At 34.0% G+C, this 22,419-nt stretch overlaps 5 protein-coding genes and 1 long non-coding RNA gene across 10 annotated transcripts in view; 4 read left to right on the plus strand and 2 right to left on the minus strand.

Moving 5' to 3' along the window:
- Positions 870–4,692, plus strand: LOC109362196. Of its 2 annotated transcripts, XM_019607832.1 has the most exons (7): positions 870–2,008; positions 2,342–2,439; positions 2,832–2,856; positions 3,344–3,464; positions 3,555–3,689; positions 3,976–4,216; positions 4,309–4,692. In XM_019607832.1, the coding sequence occupies exons 1-6, from the start codon at positions 1,498–1,500 to the stop codon at positions 4,178–4,180; spliced, it is 1,095 nt and encodes a 364-aa protein (XP_019463377.1). In that variant the 5' UTR covers positions 870–1,497; the 3' UTR covers positions 4,181–4,216; positions 4,309–4,692. The 2 variants fall into 2 exon arrangements, with proteins under 2 accessions (XP_019463377.1, XP_019463376.1); XM_019607831.1 differs by having other exon boundaries at positions 871–2,008; positions 3,976–4,690.
- On the plus strand, positions 6,851–9,185 carry LOC109361649 (pectinesterase-like). Of its 2 annotated transcripts, XM_019607167.1 has the most exons (3): positions 6,851–8,057; positions 8,334–9,030; positions 9,071–9,185. In XM_019607167.1, the coding sequence occupies exons 1-2, from the start codon at positions 6,983–6,985 to the stop codon at positions 9,023–9,025; spliced, it is 1,767 nt and encodes a 588-aa protein (XP_019462712.1). In that variant the 5' UTR covers positions 6,851–6,982; the 3' UTR covers positions 9,026–9,030; positions 9,071–9,185. The 2 variants fall into 2 exon arrangements, with proteins under 2 accessions (XP_019462712.1, XP_019462711.1); XM_019607166.1 differs by having other exon boundaries at positions 8,334–9,185.
- Positions 11,601–12,859, plus strand: LOC109362004 (putative invertase inhibitor). The gene is made up of 2 exons (XM_019607577.1): positions 11,601–12,199; positions 12,842–12,859. The coding sequence occupies exon 1, from the start codon at positions 11,641–11,643 to the stop codon at positions 12,184–12,186; it is 546 nt and encodes a 181-aa protein (XP_019463122.1). The 5' UTR covers positions 11,601–11,640; the 3' UTR covers positions 12,187–12,199; positions 12,842–12,859.
- On the plus strand, positions 14,120–17,099 carry LOC109361651 (DNA repair protein RAD51 homolog). 2 transcript variants are annotated; one of them, XM_019607169.1, is made up of 9 exons: positions 14,123–14,416; positions 14,723–14,867; positions 14,958–15,068; positions 15,169–15,260; positions 15,510–15,604; positions 15,680–15,793; positions 16,141–16,270; positions 16,475–16,596; positions 16,686–17,099. In XM_019607169.1, the coding sequence occupies exons 1-9, from the start codon at positions 14,327–14,329 to the stop codon at positions 16,807–16,809; spliced, it is 1,023 nt and encodes a 340-aa protein (XP_019462714.1). In that variant the 5' UTR covers positions 14,123–14,326; the 3' UTR covers positions 16,810–17,099. The 2 variants fall into 2 exon arrangements, with proteins under 2 accessions (XP_019462715.1, XP_019462714.1); XM_019607170.1 differs by lacking the exon at positions 16,686–17,099 and having other exon boundaries at positions 14,120–14,416; positions 16,141–16,342; positions 16,475–16,587.
- On the minus strand, positions 14,913–15,585 carry LOC109361653. Its single transcript, XR_002109312.1, has 2 exons — positions 15,514–15,585; positions 14,913–15,273 (listed from the first exon to the last, which is right to left on the minus strand). It is a non-coding gene; the product is annotated as an uncharacterized LOC109361653 (long non-coding RNA).
- LOC109362289 (1-phosphatidylinositol-3-phosphate 5-kinase FAB1B-like) overlaps positions 19,114–22,419 on the minus strand; it is an 11,161-nt gene continuing 7,855 nt past the window's right edge. For both annotated transcript variants that reach the window (XM_019607979.1, XM_019607978.1), the window contains exons 10-12: positions 20,831–22,228; positions 20,229–20,495; positions 19,114–19,699 (exon numbers count right to left, since the gene is read on the minus strand). In XM_019607979.1, coding sequence (XP_019463524.1) covers positions 19,394–19,699; positions 20,229–20,495; positions 20,831–22,228 — 1,971 coding nt within the window. In that variant the 3' untranslated portion in view covers positions 19,114–19,393. The remainder of the gene's footprint in view (positions 19,700–20,228; positions 20,496–20,830; positions 22,229–22,419) is intronic.

Here is a 22,419-nt window from a genome sequence, read left to right on the forward strand (position 1 = left end):
TAAATAAATTAACTAAAAGAACTATCTGAGATTTGTTATAATTAATCAATTAAAAGTACTAATATGTCACTATTTTCAATAAAAATTGATTTATCTATGTTAAATAATCGTTGTTAGTGAAGCAATAGGAGTAGTAATTATCAATGATGCCCCAATATGGTATTAGATGGATATATTCACATACAACACTATACCGTACAGGAACAGGCCAAGTTTTAACAATTATAAAACAAATTAAGATACAAGATATGGAATTAATTTAAAGCATAGAATAAGATTAAGTCAAATACTAATTTAAGATTATTCGAGTATGAATAATCATTTGAATTGACTTATCAATATGAAGTCCTGGGCCATTTATAAGAAGAAAAGATGGATGTAATCACATTATATATATTTTATACAATGTCATTGCATCATTTATTATTGATGTTTAATTTTATTGATTTTTGATTTTATAAAAAATATAATTAAAATAAATGATGAATAATAAAATGTATGTGTATAATCTTTATACTATCAATAAATAGATTTTACATTCTATTTATAATATTTAATCTAGTTTTAAACCGGACCAGTTACATAGCAAACTGGACCAAATCAGATAAGATTCAACTCATTTTTATGAGCACGATTAGCATAAGAAAACATTTATAAAATGAGAAAAAGATGATATTTTTTACACTGTTATTATATCATCATCTATTAATTTCATCAATCATTGACTTGTAAAAATATAATATAAATAAGTGGTTAATTATATATTAAATGTGTATAAATTTTTATATTGTTTGTATGTAAATATTTCTTGTAAAATAAGGCTAGTAGTAAAGGATAATCCAAACGTAACAAAAGAAGGATATCGAAACCGGTGCCCTAATTTCCGCATTAACAACCAATTACTTTGTTTTCTCTTCTCTAAACAACACGATATAAATTCTAACTTATCAGAGGAGTTTCAATCCAAAGATATTAGATGATTCTATGTAAAGGAAATCCACAACTAATTACTGTGGAAAGAATGAGAAGCTTGAATAAATCACCCACTTCCAAAGATTCTTAATCTTTTATGCATATTTAGTTCTAAGCTTTGGCCATCTTCTTCAATTTCTTCTCAACCTCAACGAATTTTTTTCAATTTTATTGCTCATCCATTCCCCCTTTCAAAGTTCACTTTTTTACTGGATCTGACGTGGACCGAGATTTGAATCATTGGACCCACTTTCCATGGAACTGGATTGACTAGAATTTCACTATATTTATTTCTAGGGTTAATATCAGTTGTGATTGGAAGATACCCTTTTGTCTCCGAATGAGATTGGCTAAGTAAAGATCGGTTCTTATTGATTGATTGCAGTGTTTCACCCAATCAGTTTTGGGATTTATTCTTTTTTGAAAAAGGAATTTTGCATCCTTTTGCCGTCAATTTTATCTGTTTGTCCCTTTTTTATGGTGAATAGTGATGCTAGAATATAGGAGTAAGATTCTGGTGTTATTATGTTTAGATTAAAGAGAATTGAAGACCCTGTGCGCTTCTTGTTAGGGCATCACCGTCACCATAATCCTCTCATGGCATATTTCATAGGCTATGATCCTTGTACCCAATTGAGCAAGTCCTTTTCGCAGAACCCTCTTTCTTCGTATGATCGTGGCAGCAGCTATGTATCTTTACCAAATATTCGTAATCTGATTTATGATAATGTTTTTGGGGTTAGTAGAAGCAATGGGTTTAGTGTTAGGTGTTGTAGCTTTGATGTCAGTATTAGTGGTAATGATACTAAAAGGATCAAGGTGAATGCAAAGTCTAGGCCTCAAAGCTTTGTATCTCTTCCTCGACCTCCAATGTTAATTGATTTAGAGCAGGAGAATTCTGTTCGGGGTGATGAACATGATGCTGCTTCAGTTAACAGTGACATTGAATGGCCGAGTGGAAGCCCTGCTAAACCTTTTTGTTTTCGTGATCAACGTTTGACCCATAAACTAGCTGTTGCTGTGGATGTTGACGAGGGTATGTATATATGTATATGCTTAAGTTGTCGTTTTAGAGCACACTAAGCAGTCCTGCTTGTGTTTTATTAGTAGTTTGAGTTGTGTTATTCTTATTAGCTTGAATAAACTTATATGTTTATTTTTTATTTAATTGTGAGCTCCTGGTGCATATAAATAATAAATAATTCCCTACATCTCATAGTTGTCATCATTTAGTGAAGTATCACATTAGATTACTTGTATTTCTTTCTTTACTTTCCAATCCACTGTAGACTGACCGATATTTATCTGAATTCTAGCATTATCCATTTTTTTCTGATGTATGTTTTTTCATCCTCTGTTTTACAAGCAGTATTGGGAAATTTTGTATCGGCTCTCAACAAGTTCATTGCAGATCGATATTCATCAGAGTATTCTGTTTCTGAGTATCACGTGTATGAGTTCTTCAAGGTATAAATTTATGTCTGGTTTGGTAATTCTGTTGTTTCATGATAAGTTAAATTTGTATTTGCTTTGTTAATATTAAATAATGTATATGACAGCAACTTGCATGCTCTTCCAGAGGCTCATCTTTGCATACTTATTTAATTATGTAGAATTAGAAATGATTGACCAAAATGGTTGTACGGGAAATCCTACTTATATAATTGTTGTCTCGAGATGCAACTACCTGATTGTTTTGCATTCATTGTAACAAGCTTGTGCACTGGTGGTATATTTAAAAATTCACTGATAAAAAGATCATCCTTATTTTATCTTACAACCCTTTTAGTCCATCATATTTCTGTGAGTATGTGCATGTTCTTATTTGGAGTCTAATGCATCCTTCATTTCTGTTACAGATATGGAATTGCTCGCGTGATGAAGGTAATTGCATATCTCTCAGATCGTTTCACTCATATTCCATTTTATGAAATGTTTTGCTACTCCATTTCTTATGAAATTTTGGGGGGGAAAGAAGTTATTTCCTTCTCATTTGATTTTCACCAAGCTCATTGATTGAAGAGTCTTTTGTTTTGAAATCCGAGTGATATTTCTTAGGATCAGATTCCGTGTAAATTGTAACTATTTTGTTTTCACGACTGACATGTTATGATAAGTCAAGTTCAATTGGTAACATGCACATTCCTTGAACTATTCAATTTAAGTTGGTTCTTCAGTGTTGCTGTGCATTTCCAGAAAATACATTGCCAATGGGGAGCGTCCATAGTGAAGAAAGGGGAAAATTGATTTCCAATTTGTGCTGGGCTGGTCAAACATTTTTAATGAAAAGAAGGTTTTATGCCCAGCAAAAAATATTTATGCTTCATGACAACTAATTAACTGATTGAAAGACCAATATCTTGTTCTGCAGCTGATTTTCGTGTTCATGAGTTTTTTAAGACACCATATTTTAAGTCCGGGATCCACCCTCTACCAGGTGCTCAGTTGGCTCTTCAGAAGTTATCAAGATATTGTAACCTATCCGTTGTAACGTATGCTTTTGATATTGAACCTTCTTCATTTTGTAAAGGAATCTTGTCACTGCTGGCTAACTGGTGCTGTTATTGTTTGTTAATGATCAGATCACGGCAGAATGTAATTAAAGATCACACAATTGAATGGATAGAGAAGAATTACCCAGGACTGTTCCATGAGATTCACTTTGGTAACCACTTTGCTCTTGATGGGGTGTCAAGACCGAAGTCCGAGATTTGTAGGTATGCCCCCTTAGTCCGCTTCACCTGCATTTCTTTGATTGGCTTAAAACTGTAATGCTCTCTGTTCAATGTCTTGGCTCCTATGGACACTGTGATGATGTTCAAGTGCCAAAACTGTGCTTCCCACTGTACTTTTTCCTACTGCTGTGTCTTTATCATTCTTAGTAGTTGGTTCCCAAACTGGAGAACTGCATAAGATTAATTTCTTTTTCCTATATTTAGAGGTGCAATCTTGGTGGTTACAATGTTTTATTGTTGATGGACTTCTGGTGCACTACTATTACAGGTCTTTAAATGCCAAGGTTCTTATTGATGATAACCCACGATATGCCATGGAGTGTGCTGAATCCGGAATTAGAGTCCTACTTTTTGATTATGAAGACTCATATCCTTGGAGCAAGGATGAGTCTGTTGATAAGCACCCTTTGGTGACCAAAGTTAAGAACTGGAAAGAAGTGGAACAACAACTGATGTCATTGGTAGTTTCATAGTCTCTAAATCTCGCAGCAAGGATTTGCAGCAACCACCCTTTCTATATGAAGTGCTAGGGTAATGGTGTCTGAAGTATCTCCATACATTCTTGAGGAAGTGATAAATTATCTGAAGCAGCTTCAAGGAGACCTAGAGGACTAGAGAGTATAGGGTAGGCTGAGGTTGAGGAAATGTAACTGCATGGTTATGTTTTTTCTCATTTTGGTCAGCATCAATAAATACATTGGAATAGTGAATTTCTGTGTTTTTTCTACCTAAATAACTAGGCAGAGATCCGAACTAGTAAGCATAAATGTTCTTAAATTGATATTACTGCTATTAAAACCTGCTTGTATAAAAGTTACAAGTGAGTTTTCTAACCATAATGGTGTCCATTTGATCGTGGTATATAGAGTACGAGTACAATAATAGATAATAATATTGTAACCCAAGAAGAACGCACCAGTATATTGTATTTCCTCTTGTTAGACAAAGAGTTTACAGTTACAATCAACGAAGTATATAAGACACACACCCTATTCAGCCTGAGCAATGAAAAGCAACTTTGTTTCTTATCTTCTTGACTAGTAGAACTATAAAATATGTTGAATATGAATGACTTGACAACAAAAAACACTATAGCTATGCATTGTAGATTTGTAGGTAAGAATAAGATTGATGAATGGGGATGCCATGCATCAAAAGTCTATAGCTATGCATTGAATTGACAATAGGTATGATCCACCTACTAAGTAGTGACCATAACAAAACTTCATGAACAGTGATACTTAAGAGAAGGAGCTTCTGTGCATTATTAAAATAACTAGCATCTGTTAGCTCTTGTGATCCTCAGCCTCTTCATATTAGTCAAGAAAAATTCTGCATTGTGTACAATGAAAAACAGTCAAAATACTCAAAATGGAAGAGTTCCCATGTGCTGACAGCAAAACTAATATGCAGTAGTAATAATATATATCATTTACTCCCATGGCACATCTTCAACCATCATCCAATACTCTTCTTGATCATCCTAAGTTAAAACATGAAAACTTCCAGAGTTAAGTGGTTGGGGTCTAAAAAAGGCAGTCAAGTGCACGAGGCTCTTATTTAGTGGGATATGGGGAATGTTGATGTATGCAACCTTAACTCCACCAGCAGAGAGACTGTTTCCAGTTGGAAAACACAATTTTGATCTCTTAAATATAGTTGTCCTGATTCAAAAAGAAAAGAAAGAGCAAGGGGAAATGATTTAGTATTTTTATTCCAACAGATTTAGTTTTCTACCTATGGATTGCCTTCAATGTAGACTTTGACGAGCTGGGTCTGCTTCTCAACAAGAGTGCTCCTTAGTATGGACTTAGTTGGTTGATAATCAAAGATATGCTCCCTGAAGGATTACATTAACATGTTAATTCAACTAATAATATATTATGAATACATAAACATATCACAGTCTACTACACAAACACTAATATCAAAAGAAAGTAACAAAAGTCTATTAAGCATACTAGCTTTTAGCTTCAGAAAAGTGCCATTGAGAACAATATGAAAGAGAGAATTTGCTCCTTGGTTGTGAATTGAATGCTAATTCAGATTGAAAAGAGTGAGAGATACTATTTATAAGACCAAGTCCGAGGTCGGTTCTTAGATCATTTCTTTTGGAGTTGCTAACTTCCTACTATTTCTGAATACACTTGAGACAGACATAGATGAAGAGGGAGAGGGTGGTAGTGTCTCAGAAGGGTAGTTGCTGCTATCATTGGAAGAAGATGAAAATGGTTATGGCTGAGTTTGATGAGCATCAATTTGTTGTGATGTTACCATACATTTCAAAGAATGAAACTGAAAAGAAAAACCGCCACCTTAGGCTCCTTATATAATATATGCATGTGTGTATAACATTTAGATGTAAAATGTAAGTTGATAAAAAAAATAGTAAGATTATATCATATATGCAACCCCAAGAACGAGGAGAATGAGAAGCAAAAGCAAAACCAAGTCAGGAAATAAACTTTGATGACATGGTTAATGGAAAATGAGACATACTAGTTCATGTGTTTTACTTCATTTTATTCTTACTAATCCATTTTGTCATATTCTCTCAATATGCTGCATGAGTGCATGACTGTATCTGATTTTATTACTTCCTAGTCCCTCCTTAAAACTCAACTATTTTCTTTGTCTCTTCACATTCTTATCCTTTTTTATCTCCACCTTTCCACCGACAAAATCTAGCCTATCTTCTCATATATCTATTTCTACATTTTCTCATAAAAAATATATATGTTCCATAACCAATAGTCTTAAAGGTCTTATAAGACGTTAAAATGAAGGGAAAAAAACAATAATGTGACATCCTCATAAAACGTGTGTACATGATAATGTTCTCATTTTGAAGAATAGCAATTAGCATGTTGGGTTGGTTTACTTGATTTACTTGATTTACAGGTATATATTCTATTTTTTGAGAAATCTAAGTCAAACACTTAGAAAAAATAGAGAAGGATATTGAAAGCTGGTGTGAAGGATATGATAAGTTCACGAGAAATAAGGTTGAAAATGAAGACAAAAATGGTTTTAATTTGGAACTTTTAACCAAAGAACTTTCAAAAAATAGAAAAACCTGAAGTGTCGCTTGTCCACTACACCCTGGTCTTCCCATGCAAACCAAACCATATTAAGGTTTTAAATAATAAACAAAACCATATTTCCAAAGAGAAAACATAGAGATAGAGACACCATCTCTTTGTTTTTCCTCCCTTGTTTTGAACCTTGGACACTAAGGCAGAGTTCTCCTCTCTGTCTTAGAACAACTTACACAAATGGCCTTTCAAGATTTCGACCTCATCTCGGAACGGCGTAGAAATGACAATAGACAAAAGACTAGGAAGAGAGTCATCATTGGTGTTGTTTCTTCCATTCTCCTTGTTGGTCTAATAGGTTGTGCATTCTTTGTTGCTACCACACATTATGGTTTTGGACAGGAAAAAAATGAAGCTTCTTCCGAAAGCAACCATATTACACATTCTGAAAGGGTTGTGAAGATGGTGTGTAGCTCAGCAGATTATAAACAAAAATGTGAAGGACCATTGAGTGAGGCTGTGAAGAAGGACCCTAATCTCACACATCCTAAAGATATTCTCAAACTCTATGTTAAATTTGCTGAGGAAGAGGTTAGCAAGGCCTTTAATAAAACCAACACCTTGAAGTTTGAGTCCAAGGAAGAGAAAGGTGCATTTGAAGATTGCAAGCAATTGTTTCGAGATGCTAAGGAAGATTTGGCAACCTCTTTATCTGAACTTGGTAGGGTTGATTTCAATAAATTTTCGTCGAAGAGTCCTGATTTTAATAGTTGGTTAAGTGCTGTTATCTCTTATCAACAAACATGTATTGATGGTTTTCCTGAAAATTCTAAGTTGAAGAAAGATCTTAATACTCTATTCAAGGATTCTAGAGAATTCATTAGCAACTCCCTTGCCATTGTGCAAAAGGTTGGATCACTCCTTTCAACATTCCAGTCCATTGGTGGTCGCTTGTTGTCGGAGAATTCCGAGTCCCATGTTTATTCTTTGGATGAAGAAGGTTACCCTGAATGGTTGAGACATGGGGATAGAAGGGTTTTGAAGGCTGCTGATGACAAACCTACACCTAATGTTACTGTTGCAAAAGATGGCAGTGGAAACTTTAAAACCATCTCTGAAGCTTTGAAAGCCATCCCTGAAACATATAAGGGAAGATATGTGGTTTTTGTCAAAGAAGGAGTGTATGATGAAACAGTCACAATAACAAAGAAAATGCAAAATATAACCCTCTATGGTGAAGGATCACAAAAGAGTATTATCACTGGCAACAAAAACTTCAGGGATGGAGTTAGGACTTTCCTAACTGCAAGTTTTGGTAAGTACTAAACTCCCTTTATTATTCACCATAAAAATATTACATCCTTATAAAACATGTTCACAATCATTTTCTCAAATTCGAATGGTTAAGAAAATTAGTGTTAAATATTAGCATGGCAAGCATGATCAGTAAGACTAGGTAGTATTTGGTAAACATGTAGGAACCGTACATAAGTCATGAGTGTTTGACACATATTTGGTAAACATGTTGAAACATACTCTATACTACAAATGATGCTTAACTAACTTCTATTGGTATACATGCATGGTGCAGTTGTACTTGGAGAGGGATTTATAGGCAAAGCAATGGGATTCAGAAACACTGCTGGACCAGACGGACATCAAGCAGTGGCTGCTAGAGTGCAAGCAGATCGTGCCGTGTTCGCCAACTGCCGCTTCGAGGGATACCAGGACACTCTATACACTCAAACCCACAGACAATTCTACCGTAGTTGCATCATTACAGGGACCATTGATTTCATCTTTGGTGATGCAGCTGTTGTGTTCCAGAACTGCATCATGAATGTTAGAAAGCCACTGGACAACCAGCAGAACATGGTCACAGCCCAAGGGAGAATGGACAAGCAACAAACCACTGGCATTGTTCTTCAAAAATGTCATATCAAAGCCGATGATTCGTTGGTTCCAGTGAAGGACAAAATCAGGAGTTACCTTGGCAGGCCATGGAAAGAGTACTCAAGAACAATTGTTATGGAATCTGAGATAGATGAGTTCATTCACCCTGAAGGATGGACACCTTGGGCTGGTAACTTCGCACTCGACACATTGTATTACGCCGAGTTCAACAACACAGGACCTGGTGCTAGCACCAAAGCTAGGGTCAATTGGCCTGGCTACAAGGTTATTAAGAAGGAGGATGCTACCAAGTTCACAGTGACTCAATTCTTGAAAGGCACTTGGGTTCAAGGCACAGGTGTACCTTCAATTCAAGGAATGTATTATTGATCAATTTTAAGTATTAGCCTGAATGGTAACTAATCACATATGCTACATGTTTTTGGCCTTGGTGTAATTACTGCTACTATTCACTTTAATGTGAGATGTATATTGAATTGTCTCATTTTACAAACTAATGCAATGGAAACTAATACCTTCTCTTTTGAAAGACAAAATAGTAGCAGTACAAATTTTTGTTTCTTCAAATCTGCCACCTTATTAGGCCTTCAAACTAGATAGTTACATAGCAAACCAAATTTTCCCCTTGGGTTATTCTTTACAGCAAAAAAAAAAAAAATTTTAATTTATATAATTCTGCTGTATGGACTCTCGTGTCAGCTATTGGCATAAAAATTGAAAGTCACTACTTTTTTTGCAGAACGGCAATTTTTTTAAACCTTTAGCTCATAGAACCATGGTAAAATATTGTATTGCACGTAAAATTCATAGTTGTTCTTAGTAACTATACCATTCTTAAGATTACCTTATAAGCAAATCTAATGCCTACTTATCAAGTATGAAAACATTTATGGCTATGGAAACACGTTATAATCTTATTAAAGAAACTGCAATGTCAGTGGCTATCAAGCAGGGATATGATATGTGTAGGATAATCGGATATGTAGATACATATTTTATCTAAAATATAGGATAAGATACGTTCAAGGATACGTGTATAAGATAAGATAAAATTATAAGTGTAAATTAAAATATCTAAAGTAAAATATATAATGGAAATTGAAAATAACTGTACTCCAAAATTCTAACTACCAAAACTAGAAAATATAGCAGAATAATTCATAAAATTATTTATTGTCTAGCCCTATAAACATGAATAGTATCAATTTCATCTCCTCTTTGACGGTAATATTGTAGATTGGGGAGTCGGTATGGTGGACCGGCTATTAGAGGGTCAATGCAGTGTGATGATGTGTTGGTATGAGTTTTTGTGACCTTTAAATAAGTTAATATTTATTGAAAACGAATATATCTTATCATATTTTATTAAAACTAATATATATTATCATATATTTTATTGAAAAATAACATGATACTGTCTTAATATTCATTTATTTTATTTTACTTTTTTTATTTTTGGATACTTTACGGATACATATCCTTCATGAATCTGAACGTATCGTGTTGGATACGTGTCGGACACCGAGATAAGGGTGTTCACAAATCCATATTTCAGATGTCAGTGGTACTAATTTATTTGACACTACCACTTTGACAATCCCTTTTGAGAACAAAGAAGGGTCACACACTTCTCACTCTTTTTTGTAAAAGCTATTTCATTGCTTTTATTCTGAGAAGCAATTGTGTTAGAATGTTGATGTCAAATGATGTGTACAAATAACATTAGTCTTGAAAAAATAATTGTAATACTAGAATTATCTTCTTCAAAATGAGTACGGGTGAAAATTTGTATTCCCTAAGTCACTCACACCTAAAATAGGTAGTATGGGTTTAACATTTTTCATATTCTTTTCCTAAGGATAGGCTTGAAGACTTACAAGAGGGGATACAGAAAGTGGTGCAGTTCTAACATATCCTACGGATATTTTTTTCTTTCCTTATTACTATATATGCATGGTGCAATTTGTTACTGAACACAAACTAGAAGGATATCAAGTGGTACCTGATAGATTATGAACACTAAATTTGTTGTTTCATATCATGTCTTACACGCCGTTCCGCTAATGAAGAATAATGCGAATGGTTTGTTGCTGGTCCAGTCACTCTGATCATTGTCTCATTATTATTATTATTATTATTTTGGTTTCATTATCATTGGTGGTTGATAACTATGAGACATGATGTGAGACAACAAATTTATGTTCCTAGAGTGCAAGCAGATCATGTGGTGTTTGCTAAGTGTCGCTTTGAGGGATACCAAAACACTTTATACACTCAAGCCCACATGCAAACCTAAGATACTTGTGTTATACAGACAACATGGGTACCTTCTATTGGGGGCTTCTACTATTAGTAGTAGATATTATAGGGTTGACCTGAATGCTTGAACACTTGAGTTGATGAAATATGCTAGCCTCTTCTTATTTGGTATTTACTCATTACAAATTGGTAAGAGACAAGGATACCGCATTATATGATTTATATCGATACTTAATATGAAAAGGATTATAAAATAATTGAAAGATTTAGAAGAATATATTTAAAAAAAGTATAAAATTCACATAGTATAATATAACAAAGTTGAACCTGCTATTTTTTTTTAGAACCAACATTTTTTGTTGATGAAACTATAGCTTATATAACCATGGTAAAATTTTGAAATTTACATAAAATTTATACACATTTCTAATAACTACCATTCTTAAATCATGTACCTTGTGAGCAAAGCAAATGCCTCATAATCATGACATGCTTTTTATAGAATTTGTTTTTTATAGAATTTTAGTGTAACCAATTTGTACAAGGATCAACACAACCATCTCCTATTTTGGCACTGATAGAGCTTGAATGGTTCTCAACCACCAATTTTCTATACCCTTCAAACCTATGATTAGAAAATGTCTAAATATAATCTATCACTTCTCTATATAATCTATCAGTTGAGATTCTACCTTTGCACATAACAAAAACTACAGGCAACAAAGATGGCATCAAGAATGCATGCAACAATCTTGTTGATGACTTGCTTTGTATTGTTGGCTCAATGTGCCAAGCTAGAAAACACAGAAGAAAAGGGAAATGATTTGATTACTGAAACATGCAAAAACACCCTTCATTCTCAAACATGTATTTCTTCCTTAACATCTGTTCCTGGTAGCAACACAGCAGATCCTAAAGGGCTAGCTAAGATTGCAATAAATGTAACCTTAGCAGAAGGGTCAAAGATATTAGCCTATGTTCATGAACTAAAATCCTCTGATGAAAGTAAAAAGAGTGATATATCAAGTGTCTTAAATGATTGTGATGAGGAATATACAGAAGCTATGGAGAATTTGAAGGAATCAGCAACAGCACTTGATAAAGGAGATTATAAAAAAGTTAATATGTTATTATCAACTGCTATGACAAATGGTAACACATGTGAGGAAGGTTTTAAGGATTTGGAGATAACTTCTCCTCTTACTAAACGCAATAGTTACTTCTCTGAACTGTGTAGTAATGTTCTAGCCATTACAAAACTATTGGCCTGAGTTTTATTTTTTGGTGGAAACCTATTTAATTTATTATGTTATGTGCCAAACAGACTTGTAATTTTTAATTATGGTTATTTAATATGAATAATATTATTATTTTTTCTTATATTTTATGTTTAGATTTGAGATGTAATTATTTTAGTTATATTAAAGTAGTATAATATGAATATTAATATAATTAAAAAATTGACAAATTAAAGCTAATAAGTGTTTGGATAACCTAAGTCTCATTTGTTAGCTATATATGTTTTTGAGAAAAGTTTAAGATGACCTATTTGGCTATTGATGGAAAAATTCTAGCTTGGCCTGACTTATATATTGTAAGAGTTAAGTTTTGAAGATAAATAAATGAAAAAAGGTTTAATATCTATAATGTCTTCTATTTTTATTAATCCCTGTTAAAACTTAACCTACAAAACATATATTAAGGGTACTTGTGTTGGGTCTTTTAGAAGTAAATGCTCCTTAACTTTTCATTTTATTTATTTTCTCTCTAAAATTAATTTGCAAAAAAATCCTAAAAGTTTTTCGCTAATTTCAGTTGTAGTTTTTTTTTTGTGCTATCAAGGGTATTCATCACCTTTTTAGGTGTAGAACTAATCCATTTTGAGATGTATGATTGTCCTTTTCAACAAGGACCACATATATTATCTCACTTTTTGTATCACTTCATGTACCATAACTTTATAACTCTGGTTGATTTAAATATTTAAATTAAAGTTGTAATTATTAAATATTTTTCTGACCAATCATATCTCCTAGCACATGGAGTAACACAATTTTTCTGACCAATCATATTTTTCTGACACATCTGTTGTCTCACAGTTTGTGTCACTCCATGTACCATGAGCTTGTGATTGACAAAAAAAAATACTTAATAATTAAATTTTAATTTAAAAATATTTTTTCTAACCAATCACAAATCCATCTCACATACAGTTTCACAAATTGTAGGAGAGCAGATGTGCTTCCCCTAATAAATGTCACTTATAATAATCAAATTTTTGAGCTTCTGCATTCTAAGAATCTAATGAAGCTTTAGGGTTTATCAATGTTAGAATTATATCTTTGCTTGTTTCAAATAGTTGATTATATGAATGATGGAATTAAAAATTATAAAATTGCACTTATTAGAAAAAATCTCTTATATGTAATAATTTATCCATCAACGTGGGTATTTTTTTTTTACTTTAAACAATATTGAAGATGATTTTTTATTCTTTAGTATGCCTTAGCTTATTTTATAATTATCCCCATCTATTCTTTGGTATCAAGTTAATTCTCATGTAGTCCATAATATATAAATATTTAGATCAATGATCCATCAAAATTAAGCAACTAATGAAATAAAAATTAATTTAAGTTACTTCTCTTATTTTCATTATTTATTTTCCCTAAGTTCAAACTCCTCTCTCCAACATATATCTTAGGAGTAGTATACAACTCTGGTCTTAGGCTAATTCTCAATTTGATACATATGTATTAATGTTTGATTTTGTTGGGTTTATTCAAGTGTGAAGTCCGACAATAGATATGTGAGGAGGAGTAAAAGAATTTATAAGAAGGAAAGACTCATAAAACTAATACCTTAAGGTTTTCTACGGTATGAAATTAATATTATTGGAATAGACAAGGTCTATGTCAATAATCTTTAACACTTGTAATGCACACTCAAAAATTGAAAATTAAGAGCAAAGGTTTAATATGGAAAATCAACTTACAAGTTACAACAATATTAAAAAAGATAAACAAAAGTAAATTAATAATATAATGCTGGAAGACCTTATTAGATTGCATGATGACCAAAATGTCAAAGATTCAAATGTCTAATAACCACACTTGTTAAAAGGGATAACCAAAACCTAAAATTAATTAGTTCATACTTTCGGTAGTAATAAATTTTATTTAACAATAAACTCCCTCTATATTGCGAAAGCTCTTAAAATACACAAAGTTTGGCGCCCCTCAAAGTTTTTGAATTCTCATTATCTTCCCTCCATTTCTATACCTTCTTCTTCTCCTTCTCCTTCTCCTTCTCCTTCCTTGTTGTAGAATTTGCATTGTTCCCCTCATTGCCCCCACTCTCTAGTGTCGATAAAGATTTAATCTTCGGGGGCTGACGTCATCAACACCGATCATGGAGCAGCAACAACACAAAACGCTTCAACAACAACAGAACGATGTTGAAGAAATACAACACGGTCCTTTCCCCGTCGAACAACTTCAGGTACTCATTATTTAACAATCACATTTCACATTCCTCCCTAAAGGGTTCTTGAAAAAAACCCTTTTCTTTTAAATTAATTTTCGTGTTCAATAAAGATTTCTTCTTTATTCTGGCCCAATCACTGATACCCATTATTGATTAAGGCTAAAGATCATACCTTTTGTGTTTTCTTGTTTAGAATCGCAGCTAAATTAACAATCTTTGAAATGGGTTTTGCTTGTTTAGTTCCTTTATCTAATGTGGCATAACCCTAGAATAGTATTGTAGTTGCTACGAAACTCTAAGGCTTGTTAATCATAATTTCAGGCATCAGGCATAGCAGCTGTAGATGTTAAAAAGCTTAAAGATGCGGGTATTTGCACTGTTGAATCTGTTGCTTACACTCCTAGGAAAGACCTTTTGCAAATCAAAGGTATCAGTGAAGCTAAAGTTGACAAGATTATTGAAGCAGGTATGAATAATGCACTTTCGCACTTTGTTTATTTTTCTGTATTTGTGAAGTTTTACTGAACTTGTGATGTTTTATCTTGTTTATTGGCAGCTACTAAGTTGGTGCCTATGGGTTTTACTAGTGCTAGTGAACTCCATGTTCAGCGGGCCGAAATTATTCAGATAACTACGGGATCAAGAGAGCTTGACAAGGTATTGGAAGGTGAGACCCATGATGAGATTGTTTATATGCGGTATATATTTTATAGCATTATATGTTTCACTGATGAAATGTCATAACTTGATGTGGCTGCTTCTACCAGGAGGAATTGAGACAGGCTCTATCACAGAGTTATATGGAGAATCTCGATCTGGGAAGACTCAGTTGTGTCACACTCTCTGTGTCACTTGCCAAGTAAGTGATTTCCCTTTTGTGGTAAAATTTGAGTTTTGAAAAAAAAAAACTGCGCCTTCTTTTTATTTGATTAACAGAAGTTATAACATGCCAGAATAACTGTTGTTTTAGTGCATTTAGTTTTATGTTTGGCATAAAATTTGAGTTTGTGAAGGTTTTAGTCACGGGCTCACGGCATATATTTTGGTTCTTTTATCTTTACTGTGTTAGGCCATTACCTAAATTTTCCATTTATTATTGATATTGTAGCTACCACTAGATCAAGGAGGTGGTGAGGGAAAAGCCATGTACATAGATGCTGAGGGCACATTTAGGCCTCAGCGACTTTTGCAGATAGCAGATAGGTACAATGGTTTTTGATATCAACGCTCTACCCTGTAAATGTGTGCATTCAAAACTTATGATGCTATGTGCTGCAGGTTTGGACTGAATGGAGCAGATGTGTTGGAAAATGTTGCTTATGCTAGAGCGTATAACACTGACCATCAATCACGGCTTCTGCTTGAAGCAGCTTCAATGATGGTGGAAACAAGGTGTGACTTCCGAGTTCTGATTTTCCCTATGCTCAATATAGTTAAGATGGGCTAAAGTCTAGATAATTCGTCTTTTAGGTAAAACAAAATGATTCCCCAAGTGCTCAAGGCTAACTCTATTACTAGCAGTGGTATCCTGTTTTTCTTCTTCTTAATTATGCCAAGGGTTGTGAAGTTTCCTTGGCTGATGATGATGTGATTCAATTAGTGAGTGCTGAGTGGGGAAGCTCAATTTCTTGATGTGTTTCAGTATACCAAGTTGTCAGAATTTGACCCTTTTTTACACTTACTGTTTGAGCAACAAAAACTTACTTATGAAGCTTACATTTTTTGGTGTATATATACAGGTTTGCTCTAATGATAGTAGACAGTGCTACTGCCCTCTACAGGACAGATTTCTCCGGCAGGGGGGAACTTTCAGCTAGGCAAATGCATCTAGCCAAGTTCCTCAGGAGCCTTCAGAAGCTAGCAGATGAGGTAAAATTGCATAGTCAGGATGTCAATGCAACTAACGTTCTAGCTTCTAAATTTAACTAATTCAGTGTTCAGGTTTTCAAATTACAAGGCATGCATTGTTCGACTTTTGTTAATAATTAATAAAATAATGCGAGTTTTTCTTTGATTGTACCACATGTCATGCATAATCAGTTTGGAGCTAATAATTTAATCCTTTAATTGTAGTTTGGTGTGGCTATTGTCATAACAAACCAAGTAGTTTCACAAGTAGACGGTTCTGCGGTCTTTGCTGGGCCTCAGGTTAAGCCTATTGGAGGCAACATAATGGCTCATGCTACAACAACAAGGTCTTAACTCCAAAACACCAAGTGTTTACTTTTAATTCTCTTCTAGGTTTGTTCTTACCACTTACCATGATGTTATTTTGTTATGACAGACTAGCGCTCAGGAAAGGAAGAGGGGAAGAGCGTATATGCAAAGTGATAAGTTCTCCTTGTTTGGCTGAAGCTGAAGCAAGGTTTCAGATTTGTGCCGAAGGAGTTGCAGATGTTAAAGACTGACTGAGTTTAGAGTGTCTGAAATTGAAGTTTTTTTTTGGGGGGATTTGTGTCCTTTTGTAAGTCTGCTGATTTGCAATTATTCAGCATCAAATTTTGCAATTATTCAGTATCAAATTTTGCAATATTTGTCAGTTTAGTTGCCCTATTTTTTGACAGTTGCCCTCTCACGATTTCTCTTTGCATCTGTGATATCGATATATTATAAAATTTGTGCTAGTGATGACTGATGATTGTAAATTCCAAGTATATATCCACATATTGAACGTTGAATGCAGAAAATAAATATTTGGAAGTTCAACTGAGGTATCAGTAGTACAACTGAGACCAGCAAGTATATACACAAAATACTCATATGAGGGGTTAAGATTTAAAGGGTCCTAAACTTGTTCCATCAGTGGGCTTCAATCAACTAGTTCTGCATATTGACTCGGCTCCATTGTTATGTGCATCCTCAATTGGTCAGAGGGCAGTTACAAGTAAGGAATATCATAACCTTAGTTGAATATTGGTAAGCTGAAAGGTTACTCATATATTTAGTGAAGATAATTGGTATGCTGATCCTATGGCTAATAGTGGTGGGAGCTGAAGGTTTCACACAGTTGTTCATTAATGACCAACTCCTTCAAGAGGTTTCAGAGTTATGTATTTTTCACCTCATCCCTTAACTATCTTGCATCTACACACTACAGAAAAACAAGTCACACTTGGAAGAAAAGTTGATGAAGTTATATTTAATAATCATTTTTTAAACATACAAGAACAACTTTTTTGTGTGTTTATTTGCATATTTTGACTATCCCTCTAATTTTAAGTGTTTCCTTTAGGATATAACCTCCATCTTCTACCTATTATGATATTAACTTTGTTCAACCATTAGATCAAGAGAATAATATCCATTAGGATAAATATTTATACATTCATCATTTATTTGTATTACTTATATTTTAAATTCATCATGATAAAATATGAACGATTGATAATAAGTGATAGTGTAAAAAACTTTTACGCTATTAATACATACATCTTTTTTTAGATCAATGCTTTGTTAGAATAGTAGATGAATTGTTTGTTGTCACAAATCACATTCCAATCACAAGTGTTAAAAAACTAAAAAAGGTGAAATATTTATCTTATTTAAGTCAATTTTATAATTCAAAAATAATTATTGAAGTTATTATTATGTCAATTCTTATTTTTTATTCAATAAGTTTAATATTGTAGATTAATAATAGAATTTATAAGTCTTGATAATGAGAGATAATAAGAATATAAGCTAAGTTACAGGATAAATTAATTTCCTTCATATGCAGATTGTTTTTGAATAGAAAGGAAGGTGTTACTGTTTATGTAAGAAGAGAAAGCAAAGCAGAGAGGGAAGTGAGAGTGAAGAAGATGGGAAATTCTGCAGTCATTTCTAGAGGCTCCAAATATGAATGTTGGAAATGAAAACTTTCTCCCACTTCTCAAAAGGCTTGATGAATGCATCTCGTGAGTAAAAATTCAGTTTTGTTCTACTTTCTGCAACTGGCATGCTCAGTTTATACAACATTACGAAATGATTTCAACTGCAGCTTTATTTGCTTCTGTCATTGAATGTTACTTGAATGTGATCATTGACATTTTTTACCTTCATTTTAGGTATGTTGAAAGCAATCCACAGTATGCAGAATCTGGTGTTTACTTGGTTAAATTTCGGCATTATGACATCGTTCTATGTGGCTGACTGCACTTAGTAGGACTAAGGCTTGGTTATTGTTGTTCATATGTAATCTGTCAACCATTATGTGATCAGAATCTTCCTTGTGATTGTCACGCCATGAATGATACCCACATGCTCTCTTCCATCCTGATAGCTTTTCCAGTTAATCAAAATTAGTTTCACCACTGATTTAGTGATGCAAAATCATAATAGGAATCCCTTGAGTTGCCTGTAGTCCTAACTCTCTACTCCAGTATTAGCTGATTGGAGAATTGTTACAATGGAATTTTGTTACTCGGTTTATCTAGTAAGTGTTTATCGTGCGATGAATAGTTTTTTAGATTTTTTTTGTAAAATGCTGCATTTCCAGTGAGTACTCTTGATGCAACTTGATTCTTCTAAATGAATGAAATTATTCTTTCATATACTCTACTGTATCTCCAGTTGAAATTAAATTAACAATGTTATAATACAAATTAATAATAAGAACTATTTCGAAAATGTTTTCAATGCAAGTACTAAGTTAAAAAAAGTAAAGAACTAAATTGAAAATAATTGTACAGCATATATGAAGCAGAATTTTAATTTAGCTAAAAAATAAATCATCCAGAAGTTGGGAGCAATTACAAAAAAACTTCAAAAGGTTATGATCAAGTTGCAAATCAAAATTTGAAAACGTATGATGAAAAAAACAAAATATGAAATACATGATATAAAAACTGAGGTAGGGAAAACAATAATTCACTGTACATTTAGAAGCACAGGCTGGTATATAGAGAAAATAGAGAACAAACACATGATGAAAAAACCTGTGTGGGTGGAATCAAGAAACTTAACATTTACAGGGTTCAAATTTTGAGCAGATCAATCAAATAGGTCCCCACATCATGAATTTTCCTCACAAAATTCAGCTTGGGAGCCACTTGGGTGCAAATTTGGAGGAGTCCATTGATCTGGCACCATAAGAAAATATGCACTCATTGCTTTCCTAAACCTTTTCTTGTATTGCTGAGGTGATATAACAGTTGGAGTAGTATTTTTTGACCCTCCAAGAATTCCTGAGGTTTTCACCCAAGTTTCAAGGTGCTTATCCCATGTGTACTGCCTCATAAAATCAATTATACCTAAAACCAGTTCATGTTTTTCCTCATCCACCCCAACCAGCAATGAATAGTCCATTACATATATTGACTGCAAGAACAAATAACATACTATATATTATCTCAATAGAGCAACACTACATTACCAAAAAAGAAAGCCAGTGTAAAGGGAATGTGCACAGAGGTACACTTTAGGGACTGTTTGTTTAACCTTAAAAATAAGTGATTCTCATAAATGTTTCTGGCAACAGTGATTCATGTAAAATCATAAGGTATTTTTGCATTTGGCTACAAGTCTGAAAATTGATTTTACTTTGGCAAGTATTTTGAAGTTGTTTAGGTGTAAATATTGAAAAGTGACTTTTTCTTAGCATGAAGTTGCCATAGAAGAGAGAGAAAATCATTTCACAAGTGGTGTAAAACTTGTAAAGTAGTTATTTTGTAAGGTTTAAAACATTTTTGCTAGATGCTAATAGATAATTTAGCTTTCCTTAAGTGTTTTGTTAAGAAACCAAGCCTTTTAGGCGGGGGACTATTTGGAAAGAAATTAAAAAACTAAACAACAGGATCTTATTTGTACATCGTAAAGATTGAACATTAAGAAGGGTAATCAGACTTACAGCAAGGAATGCAGTATCATTCCACACAGCCCTCTCAAGCAACCTTTTTGCCTTATTCCCAACGAATATTGGAGAGGTTAGCACAGCTTCCATGAGATTCTGATCCAGCAGAACTTTATTGCTCCCACTTGTATCAGCATTGTACCGCGATCTAGAAGAACCTTTGAGGTCATAAAGCCGTCTAATATTACGCCTGTAAAGAAGATTTTCCATAACCAAAACATCCATTTTGGTTTCCTTCCCTCCTTTGACCTGCTTTGATGTTACCTTCAAAGAAAAGAAAGACACAATGAGAAATGATGAACATCAATGATTTGCACTAGGAAAAAGAATCGTTATTCACAAGCGAGAATCAAGCCAAATCTATGATGCAACCAATAAGTGGTTGCAATGCTGTGACTGCTAACGTGACAGTTTCTAGAAGATTGACCTGAACATGAAACTGACAAAAAAGTCTTGGAGAATCCAACAGTCCAGAAACTGTCACCTAATGGTTTCACCATAGACGTTACCAACTATATTTAATATGAAAACATGTTCTAAAAATAAGTCATTAGTAACAATTCTATGCTATCAGAACAAAAGTTGATTTAAAAAAGTACCTGATAAATGCCCAAGATCTTTGCTAGACAAGTTGGGCTTCCTGTACCAATTGACTCGGATAAATACTTGAAATAAGCTGGTGCAAACTTGATGAATGACTCAAGCTCTGTCTTCGTGACCTGCTTGATTATAAATCTATCATCCAGGGATTTTGCAAAGAAAACATTGCTCTTTCCTCCCTGTGCCCCCCACTTCTTACAACGACTAAGGGACCGCACAAAATCTATCTCAGAAGGACAACAAGTTCTTCTTAGAGCTTCAAAACTCCTTGCATAGTAGCAAGTCACAGTATATTTCACCTTTCCCAGGGAGCTATCATCAGTAAAAGAAACCCTTGCATGCATATCCTTTGTGTATAAGAGAGGATCCCCAACTAGCGAACTCCGAGACCCAGAAGTGGATAACATGCTCTCATCAGAAGAGCCAAAACTTCTGTGTGAACTGGAAATTGACTCATCGAAAGAGTTATGAGAAAGTAGACTTGCTGAATCAAATAGTGACGATGAAACTGAACTCTCTCCGCTGTCTTTAGGTCTGTCAGATTCTGATATCTGGATATGATAATCTGTTGACACAAGCACATATGCTACAATACTAGTGGGTTCATCGTCGTAGACAGGCACAATGGTATCATTAATACCAGCTGGCAGAAGCAGTCTAGCACCAATCTGGCGCTCCAACTCTCGAAATGATAAAATGTGAACCGAGGTGTACTCAACAAGCTTCTGAGTATTCCATGCAGGAGTTTTGTTGAATGAACTAAAAAATCTTGCAAAAGGCATCCCATTCCATCTAGTATCAAGCCCTTCAGGAAGCAGTTTAGAGTCGGTATAACCATCAGAATTTGATTTTGCTGTCACAGCTGCATCAAGAGGTAGAGAACCATTTTCTTTATGTGGTAGTTTTATAGGGTGAGTTTCACCAGTCCATGCTGCATCGAGGGTTTCAGATAAACTAGTCAGAATGGGAGTTTGCCCGTCAGGCAAGGCCCTCTCTGCAACTCCTTCAAACACTAGAGAATTTGACTTTTTGATATTTGCATCACCATATAGGGAAGGACCAGGCTGGCTAAGGTGACTAGTATTTTCTATGTTAAGGATTGCATCAGGTTTTGTTTCTGAAACAAAGGAATCACAACTGCTATGGCCTCTTTCAGGCCTGGTGTTCCCATCTGCCTCGACAACCTTTTCCATAGAAGCAATTGACTTATCTCTCTGATAGGAATTTGTTGAATCTTCTCGAAGAGTAATTTTACTTGGATTGGATGCATATATCAGGCGCTGGTCCCAAACATAAGAATGGAAAAGGATATTCCTAAGCACTTTATTAAGCTCTAGAATATCAACCACAGCATGACCACCTTTGACCTCTTTATGCAGCAACTTTTGAAATAAGTCCTAAGTATCACAAAAATGGAAAACCAAAAGTTAATGCACTATCACCTCTTAGTCAAGCAAGAAAAATCTAAAAAAATTAAATGATCCCAATTTCTTTGACATTTAACCCTGAAAGTAATTGAAGGGCTAGATCCAAAGAGAAAAAAATGCGATTGGACTTTTTTAATCCTAATGATTTGGCAACTCTTTTT

This window comes from Lupinus angustifolius, chromosome LG12 (genome assembly GCF_001865875.1).
Source record: "Lupinus angustifolius cultivar Tanjil chromosome LG12, LupAngTanjil_v1.0, whole genome shotgun sequence".
NCBI classification, from domain to species: domain Eukaryota; kingdom Viridiplantae; phylum Streptophyta; class Magnoliopsida; order Fabales; family Fabaceae; genus Lupinus; species Lupinus angustifolius.

Excerpts from the sequence above, each read along its gene's own strand:
- LOC109362196 (XM_019607832.1), top strand. The coding sequence starts at position 1,498 with ATGTTTAGATTAAAGAGAATTGAAGACCCTGTGCGCTTCTTGTTAGGG. Across the intron at positions 3,465-3,554 it reads TGTAACCTATCCGTTGTAAC|ATCACGGCAGAATGTAATTA; the intron begins GTATGCTTTTGA and ends GTTAATGATCAG. Across the intron at positions 3,690-3,975 it reads CCGAAGTCCGAGATTTGTAG|GTCTTTAAATGCCAAGGTTC; the intron begins GTATGCCCCCTT and ends CTACTATTACAG.
- LOC109361649 (XM_019607166.1), top strand. The coding sequence starts at position 6,983 with ATGGCCTTTCAAGATTTCGACCTCATCTCGGAACGGCGTAGAAATGAC. Across the intron at positions 8,058-8,333 it reads TTTCCTAACTGCAAGTTTTG|TTGTACTTGGAGAGGGATTT; the intron begins GTAAGTACTAAA and ends TGCATGGTGCAG.
- LOC109362004 (XM_019607577.1), top strand. The coding sequence starts at position 11,641 with ATGGCATCAAGAATGCATGCAACAATCTTGTTGATGACTTGCTTTGTA.
- LOC109361651 (XM_019607169.1), top strand. The coding sequence starts at position 14,327 with ATGGAGCAGCAACAACACAAAACGCTTCAACAACAACAGAACGATGTT. Across the intron at positions 15,069-15,168 it reads GCTTGACAAGGTATTGGAAG|GAGGAATTGAGACAGGCTCT; the intron begins GTGAGACCCATG and ends TGCTTCTACCAG. Across the intron at positions 16,597-16,685 it reads GCTCATGCTACAACAACAAG|ACTAGCGCTCAGGAAAGGAA; the intron begins GTCTTAACTCCA and ends TTGTTATGACAG.